The sequence below is a fragment of the Myotis davidii genome, unplaced genomic scaffold (genome assembly GCF_000327345.1).
Source record: "Myotis davidii unplaced genomic scaffold, ASM32734v1 scaffold242, whole genome shotgun sequence".
In the NCBI taxonomy this organism is placed as follows: Eukaryota; Metazoa; Chordata; class Mammalia; order Chiroptera; family Vespertilionidae; genus Myotis; species Myotis davidii.
In genome coordinates, this window is record NW_006295821.1 from 2,484,521 (window position 1) to 2,502,978 (window position 18,458).

The 18,458-nt window shown below is 44.8% G+C and overlaps 1 protein-coding gene across 1 annotated transcript in view; it reads left to right on the forward strand.

Moving 5' to 3' along the window:
* Positions 1-18,458, forward strand: part of IRS2 (insulin receptor substrate 2) — a 39,821-nt gene that overhangs the window by 14,220 nt on the left and 7,143 nt on the right. The window contains exons 3-4 of the mRNA XM_006770708.2: positions 3-2,594; positions 13,249-13,472. Coding sequence (XP_006770771.1) covers positions 3-2,594; positions 13,249-13,457 — 2,801 coding nt within the window. The 3' untranslated portion in view covers positions 13,458-13,472. The remainder of the gene's footprint in view (positions 1-2; positions 2,595-13,248; positions 13,473-18,458) is intronic.

Consider the following 18,458-nt stretch of genomic DNA (forward strand, 5'->3'; position numbering starts at 1 on the left):
CCTGCACCACCACGCGGGCCAGCGGCCCTCCAGTGGCAGCGCTTCAGCCTCTGGCTCCCCCAGCGATCCCGGCTTCATGTCCCTGGATGAGTACGGCTCCAGCCCTGGGGACCTGAGAGCCTTCTGCAGCCACAGGAGCAACACGCCTGAGTCCATTGCCGAGACACCCCCTGCCAAGGATGGGAGTGGGAGCGAGCTATACGGGTACATGACCATGGACAGGCCCCTGAGCCACTGTGGCCGCCCCTACCGTCGAGTCTCAGGAGATGGAGCCCAGGACTTGGACAGAGGGTTGAGGAAGAGGACTTACTCCCTGACCACACCTGCCCGGCAGCGGGCGGTGCCCCAGCCCTCCTCTGCGTCCCTGGATGAATACACCCTGATGCGGGCCACCTTTTCTGGCAGCTCTGGCCGCCTCTGCCCATCCTGCCCCACGTCTTCTCCCAGAGTGGCCTATAACCCTTATCCTGAGGACTATGGTGACATTGAGATTGGGTCCCATAGGAGCTCCAGCAGCAACCTGGGCACGGACGATGGTTACATGCCCATGACCCCTGGAGCGGCCCTCATGGGTGGTGGCAGTGGCAGCTGCAAGAGTGACGACTACATGCCCATGAGCCCCACCAGCGTATCTGCCCCGAAGCAGATCCTGCACCCACGGGTTGCTGCTGCGGCTCTGCCCCCCACAGGCCCTGCAGCGCCGGCACCCACCAATGCGGCTGGCAGGGCCTTTCCGGTGAACAGGGCCAGCTACAAGGCTAGCTCCCCGGCGGAAAGCTCTCCTGAGGACAGTGGCTACATGCGCATGTGGTGTGGCTCCAAGCTGCCTATGGAGAGCACCGACAGCAAACAGCTTCCCAACGGGGACTACCTCAACATGTCCCCCAGCGACGCGGGCACCGCGGGAACCCCACCCGACTTCTTCACCGCAGCCTTGCACGGCTCTGGAGAGATGCTCAGGAGCGTCCCTGGCTACTGCTACAGCTCCTTACCCCGCTCCTACAAGGCTCCCTACACCTGCAATGGGGACAACGACCAGTACGTGCTCATGAGCTCCCCCGTGGGGCGCATTCTGGAAGAGGAGAGGCTGGAGCCTCAGGCTAGCATGGGGACCACGCACCCAGCCAGCAGCGTGGTGGCCGGGGTGGGTGGGGGCAGCCACGCTCAGCCTCCTCACTCCGTAGTGCCTTCTGCAGGGAGGCAGAGTGGCAGCGGCAGTGGCCGCCCCGAGGGCTTCCTGAACCAGCGATGCCGGGCAGTGAGGCCCACGCGCCTGTCCCTGGAGGGGCTTCAGACCCTGCCCAGCATGCACGAGTGCCCCCTACCGCCCGAGCCCAAGAGCCCGGGCGAGTACATCAATATTGACTTTGGCGAGGCTGGAGCGCGCTTGTCGCCCCCGGCCCCTCCGATGATGCTGGCTTCGGCGGCCTCCTCGTCCTCGCTGCTGTCTGCCAGCAGCCCAGCCTCGTCCCTGGGCTCTGGCACCCCGGGCACGAGCAGTGACAGCCGGCAGCGCTCCCCGCTCTCTGACTACATGAACCTGGACTTCAATTCCCCCAAGTCACCCAAGGCTGAGACCCAGAGCGGGGACCCAGTGGGCTCCTTGGATGGCCTCTTGTCCCCTGAGGCCTCCTCCGGGTACCCGCCGCTGCCCCCGCGCCCTGCCGCCCCCTCCTCCAGTTCGCAGCTGCAGCCACCTCCGCCACCCCCTCCAGGGGAGCTGTACCGCCTGCCTCCTGCACCCACATCCCAGGGCCCCAGTGCTGCCTCCTCTTCGTCCTCGGAGACTGGGGACAATGGTGACTACACCGAGATGGCCTTTGGCGTGGCTGCCACCCCGCCGCAACCCATCGTGGCCCCCGCAAAGCCAGATGGTGCCCGCGTGACCAGCCCTACGTCCGGCATGAAGAGGCTGAGTCTCATGGATCACGTGTCGGGGGTCGAGGCCTTCCTGCAGGCTGGCCAGCCCCCAGACCCCCACCGGGGGGCCAAGGTCATCCGTGCAGACCCACAGGGGGGCCGCCGCCGGCACAGCTCGGAGACCTTCTCCTCAACCACCACTGTGACTCCCGTGTCGCCGTCCTTTGCTCACAACCCGAAGCGCCACAACTCGGCCTCCGTGGAAAATGTCTCTCTCAGGAAAAGCAGTGAAGGGAGTGGCAGCGGCGTCCTTGGTGGGGGTGACGAGCCCCCTGCGTCCCCTCGCCAGCCGCAGCCACCCCTCCCCCAGCAGGCCCGGCCATGGACACCAAGTCAGCCTGGGGGCCTGGTTGGCTGCCCCGGGGGCATTGGCTCTCCCATGCGCAGGGAGACCTCAGCTGGCTTCCAGAATGGTCTCAACTACATTGCCATCGATGTCAGGGATGAGCCGGGGCTATTGCCGTCTCCACAGCAGCACCCACACCTGCATCCGCAGCCAGGCGACAAGAGTGCCTGGGGCCGGACCCGTAGCCTCGGGGGTCTCATCGGCACTGTGGGGGCCAGCAGCACCGCGGGGGTGTGTGGGGGTCCAGGCCCTGGAGCGCTGCCCGCCAGCACCTATGCCAGCATTGACTTCTTGTCCCATCGCCTGAAGGAGGCCACCATTGTGAAAGGTGAGGCCCTTCACCTTGTGGCGGGTGAGAGGGAGGGTGGGAAAAGTGGGTGAGCGTTGGTGGGTTCACTCCTCTTCCCTCTTTTGGTACCTTGACCGAAATGCCCAAATACTGTCCCCGGCTTCTTGTTTTGTTTTACTTTAGGCTCCTGTGTCCTCCTCTTTCCCCAAAGACTTTGCCAAGAACAGTCAAAGCATCTTTGAGTTGAATGTGAAGCTTCTGATTCAGGGAACTACTATTTGTTGTTGTTGTTTTGGCCCCAAACGCTGCTTCTTTCCCACAGTCCTCTTCCCACCTATTAACACTGGACATGCTCTCCAGGTCCCCACCTGAAACCCATCTTCTTGATCTGAGAGTGGGAAAGTTCTGACTTCTCCCAGGCTTGTAACCTTCATTTTTCTCTTTGTTTTCCTGGAGCAGGGCCCCAGCTGATTCTTGCTGAGCCTCAAAGTTTATAAAAACAGGCTCGAAAGTCACTTAGGAAATGAGCATCCATTTTTGTGGCCGCTAAAGGGAACAGTTAACCATTTACAGTTTGCACATAAACTATAGGGGCTTTTCCATTAGAGACATTCCTTTTCTCCTAAGGGGCTGAAATAGTAATGCTGCTTAAACACAGCTTAAAAGCAGTGGTTCTCAAACCGGAGCATACCTGGGAGTCACCTGGAGAGGCTGCTGAAACCAGCATGGCTGGGCTGTGTAAAGTCCCAGGGATTCTGATGCAGTAGGTCTGGGGTGTGGCCCGGAATTCGCATTTCTAAGAAAGTCTCCAGGTTGTGCTGCTGCTGCTGTCCTTTAAGAACCCTGTCCCAGGTTAGACCCACCCGAGGAGGTATGAAAAATAACCTATGGGGCCTCACGCCAGACACTCAAGTAAAACATCCAGTGGGCAGAGTGGAGGCAGGAGCATTTTTCAGTTGCCCAGGTGATAATATGCAGCCAGGATTTAGAATCAGTGCTTTAGAGAAAACAAGTGAAGACAACATCATGGGGCTTTTCAAGAACAATCGGATAGGCTGGTACCCCGTATTGTTCTTCACATTCTCATCAAATATCCATGAGGAGAGAGAGACTGCTTGCTTTGCAGCTGGCGGTGCATTCTGACCGTCTCAAACTTTGAATGATGTGGGGGAGAGAGAGAAATAAAGAGGTGAGGGATGTTCAAGGGTTTCTTCTTTGATTGTGTAGTTGATTCTCTGCAGGGTTGCTAGTAACATAGAGGCACTGTGGGAACTGCAGAACACATAGTAGTGGATGCTGTTCTAAGGTCAACAGTCTGCAGGGGTTACAACAAGGTGATGAACAAGGTGGCTTGGGGATCCATATGCTATTTTCTTTTTCTTTTTTTTCTTAAACAGATCAGTTTAATGCTGTCTAAATGCAGCATGTGTTTGATAATATCCATGGGATTTAAAATTATAGCTGTAGGGTAAGTGCCCTGTTATTGTAATAGAACAGAGAAAAAGCTATTTACGTTTTTATTAAAACCATAGAATGAAAGATGAAAAGAGTCACAGAATTGTAAGGAATGTGGTGCTTCAGTATCTAATTAAATCAATTGGAAGTTGTCAGATGTTTCCCTTAAATGGTGACTCTCAGCTGAAGGTCATATTCCTTGGAGTTACAATAGGCACTACAGGTACTTCGGAAAAATTGCTAGTGTGTCATGGAGTTAAGGATTAGCTGCCTTTCAAGACATAAACCATATAAACACACCGTATAACTGGAATCAAGTGGTGGTGGGGGAGGTGTACACACTCATTTATTTGGTATGCCCAAATGGGTATATGCCACAGTGAACATGAAAGTACATTTTGCTGAAATCTGATTCTAATCAGAAAAACAGTCTGAGAACATAACACCTTTTACTGTTTTTGGTGGAGTAGGCGGTAAAAACCTGGACTGGATTCAGGAGGGCCCCAGGAGTGGGTTCTTGTAGTAATAGGAGGAGTGAGCTGGAGTGTGCATGCGACTGCAGGCCTAAAAGGAATCGAGGCCTTTTTGATAAAGTAGATACATTGAGAAACGTGATTCGTGTATGATATAATGCCCTTTTCAGACTAGGGAAAATTTTAAACGGCAAGAGATCAGTTTAGCTAGAGACCCTGTTTAGCTTGTTTTGTTTTAAGATTTCCCACCAGTATAAAATTCCTTTCGACCTATAGGATTCAGGATTCTGAAATCAAAACAGCAGTTTGTATGTTTCATGGTGGCTGAACAAAGATGAGAGATCGTTTTGGTTGCTGTTTTTCCAAAGTCTGTGTGGTAAACACCATTTTAAGAAGAAAAAGGGTCCTTTTTAAACAAAATTGATAATTGCAATTGATCCATTGTGCCAAAACCACATTTAAAAAAAAAAAAAAAGAATCACATGCCAAAATGGGTTTCGAGTAAACTCATTTGAACAAAGAGAACAGTAGAATAGGAAAGAGGAGGGTGTCATCTTAATTAATGTGCAGGCTAAACTGTGGTCTGTGAAGCCAGGCGAACGAACATTTAGAAACTCAGAATGAGCATCCACTTGTATTTAACTCATGTATTCCCGTAGACATTTGTTTGGGGTGCTCATAAATAAAAAGCTCACAGGAGATTAATAATTTAATCCTTGGAGAGAATAATTTCTAGAAGGAAGACGTGCAAAGCATTTCTTTGAAGATGAACTAGAAAAAGAACTTCCTGGGTTATTGCGTGCACTGCTCTTGACTCTCAGAAGTGGCATATGTTTGTTTCCACATCGAGCTCCTCGGGTTCTGCATGGAAAAACCGCACTGGTTATACTGAAGCAGAATCATCTGGGGGCCCTGGGTAGTGTTTGGTATTTGCATAAGTGGTGACCAAGACTAAGGTTCCAGCAATCTTTGATAGTTGTTTACAGTATAATTGGGAGTGGGGGTGAGGTTTCAATGCTCAAGCCAATTAAAAGTTAGTACACTTGAGATAGATGTACATAATGTAGACATATTAGTCCAGAGAAAATAAAAATTTAAGTCTAAAGTTTGCATCTCATTTGTAAGTAGGGGAGGTTATTTACCGTGTGTTTTATGTGTGTGTATGTAGAAAAATCCAACCAATCTGTTAGCCTGTAGTTGTTGGGGAAGTTGGAAGTATGTTACTGAATTTACTATGCTTTAAAACTACTTTTAAAAATTATCTCTTACATATTTTTGTATTTTGATTATAAATTGGTACATACCAAAAATAAGGTATTTTAATGTTGGTTTTTAGTGGGATTTTTATTCTAAAATGGTCGTTTTTTTTTCTATGTGTACAAGGCAGATTAGGTAAGAATTGCCACTGGAAGCATCTGTATTTAAATTATGTTTGAGTAAAAGGGTCTGTTTATTCATAGCCTATGGTAAAAGAATCGTGGAATAAGAGGAATGTTTCCACAGAAACAGTGCAGTCAGGATGTATGTTTAAAAGTATTGCCTGTTGAAGTCTTAAAGCAAAGAACTTGAACACTTTCAGGACGCCAGTGAGATTGCTTGACAAACAATACCCCTTATTTTTTCTGTTGTGCATGTTTTTCTGCTTTAGCTGGATAGCTTTGTCATAATAGGATAATAATGTGCCCTGCTTCTACCCTATTGGTAGTTGTCTAACGAAGATGCTAATGAAAACACAGAGGCTTTCGTGAATGAAAGTCACATGACTTGTTCTATTTCCTTTATTGAAAGAGAAACCTTTACAAAAATAGTACTTCGTAGAAGGAAGCATAGGTAGTATGTGGAACACTAAACCAGAAATCAGGAAACCAGGTTTCCAGTTGCTGATCTTAATTAGTCTTTGTGTGACCAGAGGGAAGCCATTTAATCCCTCTTTCTCACTTTCTCCGTCTGTAAAATGGGATCATTATAAGCCTCTCCCTTCAGTGTCACAGGGCCACTGGGAGGGCCAGGAGATAGTAAACATTAACAGTGGTTAAGCTCTTCTAAAGAAATGTGCTAACACATCTAATGATGCTATTGACACTTGTTACCTTGAACCTGTGAGAATATACAGGAAAGATCCTTTTATAAATGGGTGTTCTCTTAGAAAAAGACAAAAACTCATAGTTGTCTGAATGGAGCCAATCAATACCTATTTAAGAAATGTTTGCCTTTTCTGTTTGATTGCTAGTTCCATGTCAGTCTCCAGGAACCACTGTTTTTTCTCCTCTTTTTTTTTTTTTTTTAAACTTTTGTTTGTTTGTTTGTTTTCATAGATAATTATCAATTGTAAGGAAAGAGTTTCTTAAATTACATAATAAAATAACAATTAAGGAAAATAGTGCCCTAACCCTGAAACTATACTAAGACCATACTTTTGATGACCTTTTTTTATTTGTTTACATATTAATAGATATCGTCAAATGGTGTCAAGATGAAAATGTGTAATTAGAATATACATTTATTTAAATTGACAGTTTGGGTTCTTCATGCTGGCTGCAGTGAAAGGCAAACACAACTCTTAAACTTTCATTAGCTGAATCATCCATTGTTCAACCTCAGAGTTTCACTCTTTGGGGTTGATTTAATTAGAATGGTCACCCCTGCACTGTTTTAATTTGTTTGGTTGTCAAACATTAGGAAAAACTTGTAGTGTGTGGTTCTTCTGTAGTTCCACAGACCCACTCCCCTCCCCCCAAAGGAATTTTATTAGATAGTTAAGGTGTTATATCCTTTAAAACTATTAGTTTTTAAATGAACATCTTTCTGAAGAGGAGAACTTGCAGAAGTTTTAGTAACAGCTCAGGTATAATGGGTTTTCTGTTAAAATTCCCACTAATGCATTTTCTGTAGAAGCATAGTTCCAAGAGCTAGTTAACTTTTGGTATCAGATTTGGCAAGTGGAGAGGTTTCTTTGTTTTGTTTTTTTTGGGTAGCACAGAATCAAGTGTTCCCATTTCACCTTAGAAACTTAAGGGAAAATGTAACTTTACTCTTTTATCTGCACTGCCAAGTAGAGTGGGGGAAACACTCGGAGGGAAGCAAAGCGCTATGCCCTGCCCCAAAGGCAGCCCTTCACTGGGGCCACTATAATGGGGACTTCTCTGCAGACTGTGCTACAGACAGGCAGAATGTGTGTCTCTATACAAGTCAGGCAAGGCATTTTCATGTCGCCGTTTTAGTAGACAAATGAAAAAAAATTTCCGAACCTCCATAATAATCAGTTCGTGCTATTTGTCAGTGGCAGGTTTTGTGAAAATTTAAATGGGAACATTCTTTCTGTGTTAACTTGGTTGGTTTGGTTGGTTTGAATGTGTTCTTAGGGATTCAGTGGTTATTTTGAATCATTCTCGGTAGATTATTATAGACAGTTGAGTGGTAGGTTTTTTGTGAACTGGTGAAGTTATCACTCAGGGTGGAGGAAATGCTGAGATTGATCATTGCTACTGATGATTCGATTTCTTTCTAGATAGCTACAGAGACTTACATTAACTATGCACTGAAATAAAAGGCACAGAAGAAAGTTTGACTAGAGAGAGTTAGAGTTTATGTTGCATATTGTTTGGTGGGCACAAGGAATACAATATATTTCTCTGCATGGTATTGGAACTGAATTCCTTGAATTTTGCTGAAATAGAATCTGGTTAAAACTTTTAGGCTCCCGATAACATAGTCAGTTTAGGGATTCTGATTTCTTTATCCCTAGAAAAATATTAAATTTGCAGAAAGTCACTTCTACATGTCCAGAAACTTTATAAAACGAGCAAGCAAATGCATCTTTACACTTGGCCTGTATTTGTGAATGTGACATAGTGCTTTTTCTATGCAAATTTAAAAGTAGTTACTTAAGTCAGTCGATCTTTTGCCTCCAAATTCTAAGTATAACTAACAACACCAAAACTCGGTGGGCAATGAATGATTTTGAAAGGATGCTATTGAAATTGGAGACAACAAAAATGTAACCATTATTCTGATCAATATATTTTTTTTAATTCTGATCAATATTGAAAGGTAAGTGCAAGCCCCTCTCCCCTTTGTATCAGAATATTTGCCTAAAATTCAAAAAGGTGTTTTTCTTTACTTCATAGTGTTAAGACATTTTCATATGTATAGTATCACATATCATCCAAAAACCTTATAACATAGACAGGGCCACTTGGAGCCCCAATTTTTAAAATAAGGAACCTGCAGCTTCAAGAGGGCTAGTGATTGACCCAAGATTCTCAAGCCAAAGGGAATAGTGTTGGGCTTCATACAAAGATGCTGTTTCACCAGCATTTTCCTATAACATTTTGTTTTTTATTTCACTTGGGTGATCATTTCTCTGTGTGCATTATTCATTGGAGTAAAATGGAGACAGTTAAGCAGAAAGACAGGACATTGAAGGAAAGTCCCCTCTGAAGAGTTTAGGATTTGATACTACTTTCAGGGCTCTCATATTGTCAGGGGATTTTAGGGTCAAATCAAGTTGGTTGGTTGGTCATCTGTTCAGGGTGTTTTGTGTTTTTGTGTTTTTTTTTTAAGTCTCACTTTCAGGACTTCCAGTGGTCTGCAAGGTGGAAAACTTACATTCCTTCTCCTGTTTTTGTTTCAGAAAAGCAAACTATATATATTATACTTGATAAGATACCTCCCCATCACTACCACCACCAAGTACATTAAAACTCTTTCCACACAGTGTAGTGACAACCAGGGAAAAATACAAGGTCGTTTTGAGGGAAAAGGGTAGGGGAACCGTTGGTATAATGTAACTTATTTTTAAGGTTGTGAAAACAGAGCCCAAGGGAGGTTGGGAGTCTTTTCCAAGGTCACTGATTTAATTAGTTGGTAGGGATGTTTGTAAATATTATCAAGAAAGAATAGGGAATTCTCTGTCTCTGTAGGTCTTTGTGTACCGATGAATAACTTTCTCCCAGAATATGGCCTGTTCTCTCTAGAACATTTAGTATTTGGGGAAGTGGTATCCATCTTTTTACTTTGGAGCATTTCAGTAAATTCTTTCAGGCATAGACAAGGTATGCTAGTGGGCAGAAATAGAGAATGCAGAGGTGTTCCTAAATCAGGAGTATGTTTTAATCAGGGAACTAGGGCTGCTCATGACTATGTCAGCCGTGTTGCTGATGAGGCAGAAGAGTGAAGTTTTGCTAAACACTCTCATGTGCTTGTGAAATAAAAAGGAGAAGAAATAAAATTTGGGGGATAATTCAGATCAAAAGGCCTCTATTTGGGAAAATGTAAGTTCTTGCTCTTTGTAGATTGGTTCACCCTGGGCCACTAAGGGGTCATTTGGTGTTTCGGTTGCTGCTTGAGGTGTCTTTAAGATGCATTTACTCTATAAGTAGTATATCATATACTCCTCATTATGAATAAGTCCATTAACAGGTTCCTACGAAATGAGTCATTAACCTATTTAATGATGAGTTTATTTGAAAACTAACCAATTTAGAATTTGCCTAAGAACCCATAAGTAAGTCATGAGTTGTTGCAAGGTATTCTGCGGAGTGAATTCTTTTACCAGTGTCCTTTTTTAAAGGCGCCCTCCCTCTTTTTTTTTTTCCTAACGAAAACATGTAATTGAGTCATTATATGAAGAGAAATGTTTTTCCCAAAGGTGCTACCTTTCTGCTAATGTGACTATAATATAACCCCACATGCAAAAGAATAAAGAAGACCTAAGCAAACATAAAGAGTCACAACATAAGCTACCCATATTTTTCAGAAATGTAATTGGGCATCCATGGCCTCGTGGTGCTCGTGCGGTGACTCAGGGTTTTGCTTACATTTGCTGTCAGTCTCTGCAGCATCCTAGGAGAGAGTACTTCCTTCCTAGCAGATGGCAGCCTCAGGGCCATGCGCCTGCCGTGATAAGCAATGTGCACAAGTTCTCTACCCAGCATCTCTGTTGACAAGAGGCAGGGGATTGGAGACTGTCTGTCACACAGGATCAACAAAATAGGGGAAGGCTTTCTCCTTCCATTGGGGATGCACGGCGTGATGAAGCTACTCTTCAGGTTACGAAGAAAGCAAAGTTCAGAATATCCTTGAGGTAGGTTATCTGTTGATCGCTTAGCAAGTCAGGCAGAAAAGGTGACAGGGTGGAGATTCTGATGTGCTCTCTAGGGAATCCTCACATTGAAGCCCAGCAGGCTTTCCCTGCTCAAGGTTCAGAGCTGTCTGTGAAATCTCGCCTTCCGCTGAGGGCCTGGGAATTGAGCGCTGATGACGTTGCCCAATGCTGGTGGTGGAAAGTCACTGAAAATAGGGACTGAAGTAAGTGGCCATCTGCTGCCGATGAGTTCCCAGGTCTGTTGCAGAGGCCACCCCCAAGCCCATCATGTGAGATTCACCACCAGCCACTGCCCTGCCAGGCCCACTTCACACCCAGCAGGGCCTCCTGCATCCCTTGCCTTGTTCCTGGCTTCCAGAGTCCCTGGTGGATGGATGAGTTAGAGGGAAATTGTGAGGTAGGGGGAAAAGTTTGCAAATAGGACAGAAATGAAGCAAATAATGCTGGCAGAACTCTGGACAGTAAGGCATGGATTAGAATGATGAGCAGCTTGGTTTTGTTTGAAGATCAGAAATGGAGGTACTAGCATTCTGGTACACTGTGGACATCACTGGGTTCTGAACTTACAAGACAACAAAAATTCTTAGAAAGGAAGGTAATAGTGGCCAGTTTCTTATACCACCCCCTTTAAAAAAAGATTACTGAAGTGATCTTTGGCCATGTTGTGCTTCTGTTTTATTCTCGTATGATCATAGGGGTTTTATTTTATTGTTTTCCAACAGAAAAGTGACATAAAAATAACACTTTTCATATGCACAGGGAACAAAACAAATCCATAAGCTATATCTATGCTCTTCCAGTTCTATATATCAAATAAATTTGGTGAAACCTCTACTTCACCAAGTGGACTTCTAAAAAATGCACAATTCAGTTGAAAATATTCAGCTGTGCTTTAGTAAAATATGTTAGTTGCAAAACTGCAAGATCTAATATTTTTCTTCTTTAGGATCATATAAATTCAGGAGTGTAAATTTATTGTATAGTCAGTTTTAGAAAACTGACTTGAACTGGTTGAGTAAACAGATTTAGAACTTTTAATAATGAATGGTGTGGATATATTAAACAGCAAAGCCTGACAAACTTATACACATGAATGACTTTTTAGAAATTCTTTAAAATTTTACTTATTCTGGCAAAGTTTTGCAGTGAGCATTTTCTTCTCAAGTTTAACATTTCTGTAGCTTCCAAATGACATTTTTGTCTTTAGGGTCCTATCAAAATTATAAAGATGCCACAGAACTGACTCACCTTAATTCTGTTTTGCCTCTTATCATTATTTGCAGTTTAGCTTATCAGTAATGCTGGTTTATTAGTAGTCTTAGTTCCAAGTGAAATAACCGCAGCAGTAAAATATCCACGTTTCCCCGGCATGGAGCATTTAATTAAGTTCCTAGAATAACTCCGGGCGATAAGCATTCATCTTCACAGCTCCGGGGTCCCTGCAGTTCAGTTGGAACGTTCTGAAGTCAGGGGGTGTGCAGCCATTTCCTAAAGCTGGGAGATGGTTGATGTTGAAGCCAGTCGGTTTATTGAGAATCCATTGTGTACCAACACGGGAGTAGATGTTCGGGGAGACACAGGCAAGTCTGAAACAAGCCTCTGTCCCCTGGGCGCCTTTACAGTCCACTTGGACAGCACCCCACTCCAGCTGCTTTCTGGGCAGCCACTGTGAGCCCTACGTTAGGTGCCCACACTTCAGGCATTCTTGGCCGAAGACAAAGAATGGGTCATCCCTGCTGGAGCTGTGGGTGCCCTTGCTCGAAAGTTCTGAAGGAACCATCCAGACGTTGAGCCCCCTCCCTACACAGACTTGGGGTGCATTCGAGGAGGCTGCATTTCTGGATCAGTTTTCTTCTCTGAGAAACTATAGGCTTGATTTTGCTGGGGTCCTAGCTCCTCGGTGTCAGCCTGCTCTAAGCTGTTGGCAGCCTTGCCTCCTCACGATTCCAGTCTTTCTCTTTGTGCCCAGTCTTTGTTGGCAGTGGTGGTATTCCAGAAACTTCCCAGGGCTGGTTTATTGGTCTCCCTTTCCTGTGCCTGCTGATTCTTCTCTGGCTCGCCTTTAAGTATTGCTTTAAAAAGACACTCCCTCTTTAATGTGTGATAGGAATTCTTCCTGTGAATTCCCTAGACATTCACAGCTGCACCCACGAGAGAGCTCAGATTGAAAATGGGGTTCATGCCCTAGCTGGCTTGGCTTTGTGGATACAGCATCGGCCTGCGGACTGAAGGGTCCCGGGTTCAATTACAGTCAAGGGCACGTGCCCAGGCTGCATGCTCAATCTCCATGGGGGGGCGTGCGGGAGGCAGCCCATGAATGATTCTCTTTCATCATTGATGATTCCATCTCTCCCCTCTCCCTGACTCTCAATAAAAATATATTTTTTAAAAAAAGAAAAGAAAATGGGGTTCATACTGCTGGTTGCACACAACTGGGCCTTTCCACAGAAAGTAAACATTTTCAGTTACTGTTTTTCTCAGAAAGAATCCACACACATTTAATATAGTCTTAGTTCTTTTTATAGTTTATGTTTCAGAATTGCTTAATTTTTAATCATCCTACTAACTTCCCAATAGGATTGCGTTTTCTTACGAAGCACCTGGCACCTGGGTGGCTCTGACGCCTTTTGTAAAAGTGTGTATCCCGTCATTTTTGCAGACATCCATGATCTATCCGGGAGAGCCCCCTTCTCCTCCTGTGCGGAGGAGGCCTCCTGGCCAGCAGCAGCCCCCTCCACTCATAGTGCCTCCTGCTCTGGAAGCCTGCTGCTGCTGGACCCCCTGCCTTCCACCACAGTGGCCACTGTAGTCGGAGTAGGGCAGTCCCGTTTGGTTGGGCAGCTCTGTGTTACCAACCCATCAGGCTGATGGAGTCAGCTCCAGGTGAGTTTCCTGTCATTCTTACCTTTTCCCACCTTTTATCTGTTCTTTCCAGAAAAAACAAACAAAAAAACGACAGGAACTTCACTTCAGGGCTGCTGGGGAGGGTAGAAGGCTGGGCTTTGGGGCAGGAGGGACAGAGGCAGAAAGGGTTAGAGCTCCCTTCACCTTTCAGATTTAACCAAACTATTACACTTTCATATTTTTTCATTACAAAGAGGCCAGTTGTTACATGCTAAATGCTTTTTTAACTATTTCACTCCTTTGAAATATATTAAAGTACAGGCTACAAGAAAGGGGTTTGGTTTCTAAGCTAAAAAGAAAAAGAAAAAAAGCAGAAGGTACTGAGTCTTCAAGTCTACCTTTGAAACCTAGGAAATAAACTTAATTTTGAAATGTGTTCAGAATATGAAGTATTATAGGTGGTGATGAATGGTCTAAATACAGTGGTCGGCAAACTGCGGCATGGCAAACTGCGGCTCGCGAGCCACATGTGGCTCTTTGGCCCCTTGAGTGTGGCTCTTCCACAAAATACCGACTTCTGTGCATGGGCCACGAAGTTTCAATTCACCATACGTGTGCCTGCACGTGGTATTTTGTGGAAGAGCCACACTCAAAGGGCCAAAGAGCCGCATGTGGCTCGTGAGCCACAGTTTGCCAACCATGGGTCTAGAAAATAAAGTGGGAGAAGGTGACAACTTCAAGGCGGTGAAGAAGCAAGTTTTATAGGTATTTAGAGGGAGAATCCATATAGGCAAAGGGAATGAGTAACCATGCAAAGGCCCTGGGGCTGAAGATTGCAAGTATGTTCCAGGATAAAAGTCAACCTGTGTGGCTGACATAGAGGGAGCTGGGTGAGAGTCAGTGACGTGAAAGAGGTAACAGCGGGCCATGGAGAGTCTGGTCAGCCGTGGATCGTAAGGATGTTCGTTCGTATTTAACTGTGAAAGGGAGCTGTAGTCTCTTTGGAACAGAATGTAGTATTTTGAAACTTTTCTAGTGAAGTCACCTCCTTTTGTCATCATGTCATCTTCCTTAGTGAGGTTATGTCTAGTCTTCTATTTCTTTCTCAAAAGTAGTACATAAGATGTGAAGGACCCTAAAAGTTTTCTAGTGCATTAAAGATACCGAGGTGTAATTGAAGTGGGGAAGGCAGCCAGAAATTTGCACAAGATAAACTACGAAATCAAAGTGCCAGTGTTTAGTCATAGAATTGCATACTTGATTACACAAACATACTTGTAAGGCACCTTATAATTTATAAAACATTTTCAAATGGTATTTAATCCTCAGAACCTCCTTGGAGGGCAGGTCTTGTTATTACTCTTATTTTTTTTAAGGAAAAACCCCAGGGTGGAAAGTTCCTTCCACCGGCATGCCATGGCCATGCTGGAGAGCCTTTCCTGGCCTAGGGGGAGGCACTGTTCGGGAGGCCTGCTGCTAGCTGGTTCTGTGTCTTCTAGGCAACACGGTGCCTTCGTCTGTAAAAACCATCCTTGGGCCTGGCCGGCATGGCTCAGTGATTGAGCGTTGACCTATGAAACCAGGAGGTCACTGTTCAGTTCCCGGTGAGGGTACATGCCCGGATTGCGGGCTCGATCCCCAGTGTGGGGTATGCAGGAGGCAGTGGATCAGTAATTTTTCCTCTCATCATTGATGTTTCATCTCTCTCCCCCTCTCTCCCTCCCTCTCTGAAATCAGTAAAAATTTATTTTAAAAAAATCCTGGGGTACACCTTGGACAGCTAGATCTCTTGGAGCTACGTCAGTGCCGTGTGCAGCCTCACTTCTGGCTCTCTCTGACTCAGGGTCTCCGGGATATTCTGCTTTCCTGTGAGGGGTGCTAAATTCAGGCTATCCTACAAACTGACTTAATTCTTCAGCTGATCTGGAAACTGAAATCAGTCCAGGTATTTCACAGAATTTCCACCTTAAGAAAGCACCGTGGAATGAGTTTGGAGCGGAGGGTGTGAAGCTTGAGAAGCGCTGGTGAGCTGCTTGAGAAAGACACCCCCGCCCCTCCTCTTACCCTGTGTGTGAGGAGCATGCACGCTGAATCGGTGGACTTGGGTCAGCTCCGTTTCTTATCTGCACCAGAGGAATTTAAATGTCCATCTCTATTTTGGTGCATCTTTGTATAGAAGCCAGAGAAAACAGAGAGGCAATGCCCTGTGGCCCCAACTAATCAGAGCCCAGCTAGTTGATAACCCATCGTGCAGGCTGGGCACAGGCGACATGAAGAGGAGTTTGTGCATTCTCCCTTGGTGCAGCTGCCTACGCAGGGACACATGGAGCCCCTATTTGGGCGTTTTGTCCCATCCACGGGGCGTGAAGAAAGCAGCTAGGCAAGGCGCCCTGTGCAGCGTTTGAGAACTGTTAGCTTTACATGACCTAGAGTTACCCCCAGAAAAACAATTCTACTTCTGTTCTGCTTCTCTCCCATTAAAACAAGTTTATTCATTTTATTCCGGGAGCTATTTGCCATTGTTTTTGTGTATTCATCAGTTGTTTGTGTGCTGCTGAATTTGCAATTGTTCGTGATGTCATTCATGGATATAATTTTGAATGAAGAAAAAGCTGTGATGGCCAATGTACTCAGATACCACGGCTGTGGCTCCACAACTTAGCCCAAAGAGCAGGGTGGGAGGAGCAGGCTTTCCTTGGCAGCAAAGGGCTGCCCGGGCTTAAGAAGTCTTTGTAGTTCAAAACAAAACATGTGGTTACATGTGTACATCTTTTAAAGGTGCATGAAGAAAGCAAAAGGATCAACCACAAGATGCAAGTCATGCCAATAGCATGTGCTTTGCCGCATATGAAAAAAAAATATATATATATATGTATTTGTGTTATTTATAAATTGTATACATAGAATTTCATTTGGTAGTTTCACAATGACCCAGTGAAAAATTCAGGGCAGGAGGATAATGTCCCTATTAACAGGCCGGTGTGGTGGGTCCTGGGCCCCAGGACCCTAAGTCTGGTGGGGCCAGTGGCTTTCCACACCCACGTCTGCTTGAACCATGGGACTGGCATGTGGTTTTAAGGTGTGGGAACAGCTTGCCCTGAGTCATTCCTAAGTCCCCAGGAATGCTTTTGTGGTGACTGATGATGGAATGAGTACTCTGACCTGTGCTGGGTAAAGAGACTATGCACTTCAATTCCTGAGTAGGGTTTGACCTTCAGCCTTGACCTTCCTGGTCGATCTGAAAGAGTGCCCATTTTCACAAGGGCTGTTAAATTAGATACAGTTTTCCTCCCAAGAGGCAAAGCTGACATCCTGTGTTATGCAAATGTTATACACCATAGTCTGGGAGGAATTTACCTACAGTTTAGAAGCAGACGCTGCTGAGGCCACTACATTTGTGCCCAGTGGGAGCTCAGTATCTAGAGCAGTGGTTCTCAACCTTCCTAATGCCGCGACCTGTTAATACATTTCCTCATGTTGTGGTGACCCCCAACCATAAAATTATTTTTGTTGCTACTTCATAACTGTAATTTTGCTACTGTTATGAATCGTAATGTAAATATCTGATATGCAGGATGTATTTAGGTGACCCCTGTGAAAGGATTGTTCGACCCCCAAAGTGGTCACGACCCACAGGTTGAGAACCGCTGATGTCCTAGTGGGGTGGGGAAAAGGGGAGGCAGTGGATCACACAGTTTTTCCCTTTTTTCTTTAATCTTTTTTTTCCCCTATAGTGAAAGACAAGCACTTCAGTATACCTATTTTTAATACATTTTCAAATTACTGCATTTTTGTTAAATATGAAAAACATTATATTTTAGAATCCCAAGGGTATACCTATTTAGGTGTCTCATAAGTTTGTCACATTTAGTGATATTATAGAAGGTATTTGAGCTGCATTGGGCATAATTTCAGGCTTCAGAAAATGCATATTTTAATTTCAATGCTAAAAACAAAAAAAGGAGTTAATCATGAAATTAAAAAAAGCAAAAAAATGTAGTAGCCACTCTTAAATATTTAAACATTTGAAAGAAAGGTTCATTTGTATGATATGTAACAACAAGCTAATGGGGATGGATATAGTTTGAATAAATTGTTATTCTGTATTACCATATTTCATAGGATGATCTGATGTGTATAATTTTACCTCTGTTAAAGTTGAGAGAGTGGTAGTGTGAGATATATTTAGTAATAATCAGAGTTATTCAGTACTTTTGTGCTATGCATGAGAAATCACATAGAAGAACCATAGGTAAGGAAAATTAATTCCAAAAGGGTGTCAGCTTCATAAATGGTTTCATAACCTGCTTCCTTATTTTCAGTAGGGTCTGTAATCGGAGAGCATGGTTTTTAGTAGATAGTATTGCATTTCTAAAGTATGTAAGCTTGCAGATAATTTTCAAAAGGGGTATCAGTTAGTTCCCAGGTGTAATATACAGATGGAAATATACAGTATTATTTTGACAAATTAGTCCTTCTTTCTCCTCATTGCCTTCCTTATGTCGTGGGGCATAAAGTCTCTGTAACAAGTACTCAACTCTGCTATTAAAGTGTGAAAGCAGTCATAATGCAGATGAATGAGTGTGGCTGTGTTCCAATAAAACTTTATTTGCAGAAACAGGCAACAGGCCAGATTTGGCCGTACTTTGCTGACCTCTGTCTTAGAATGCCATTCTCATTCTTTTAAGGTCTTTTCTCTTGAGTCTCAGACAGTTCTAAAGTTTTGTTCTCCTTTTAAAAAAAAATGTTTAGCCTTTCTGCCTGTGAGAAATGGCATAAACCACATGGGTTTTTGTTTCAATTTAATTCAACAAAGCTTTGTAAGGACCAAACAAGTACTGTGCCAGATGCTGGGGACAGGCATGGTCCAACTCTTTGCCTAGCAGGGGAGATAGATGCACAGAGCAGAGATTCATTGTGCAGTGTTTTGTATCGCTGGGAAGAGTTGTGTAAAGAGCTCATGGTACTGTGTAAATGTCTAAACTCTGGGTCCCCAAGTGAAAATTCCAGGCCTCCTCCTCAGCC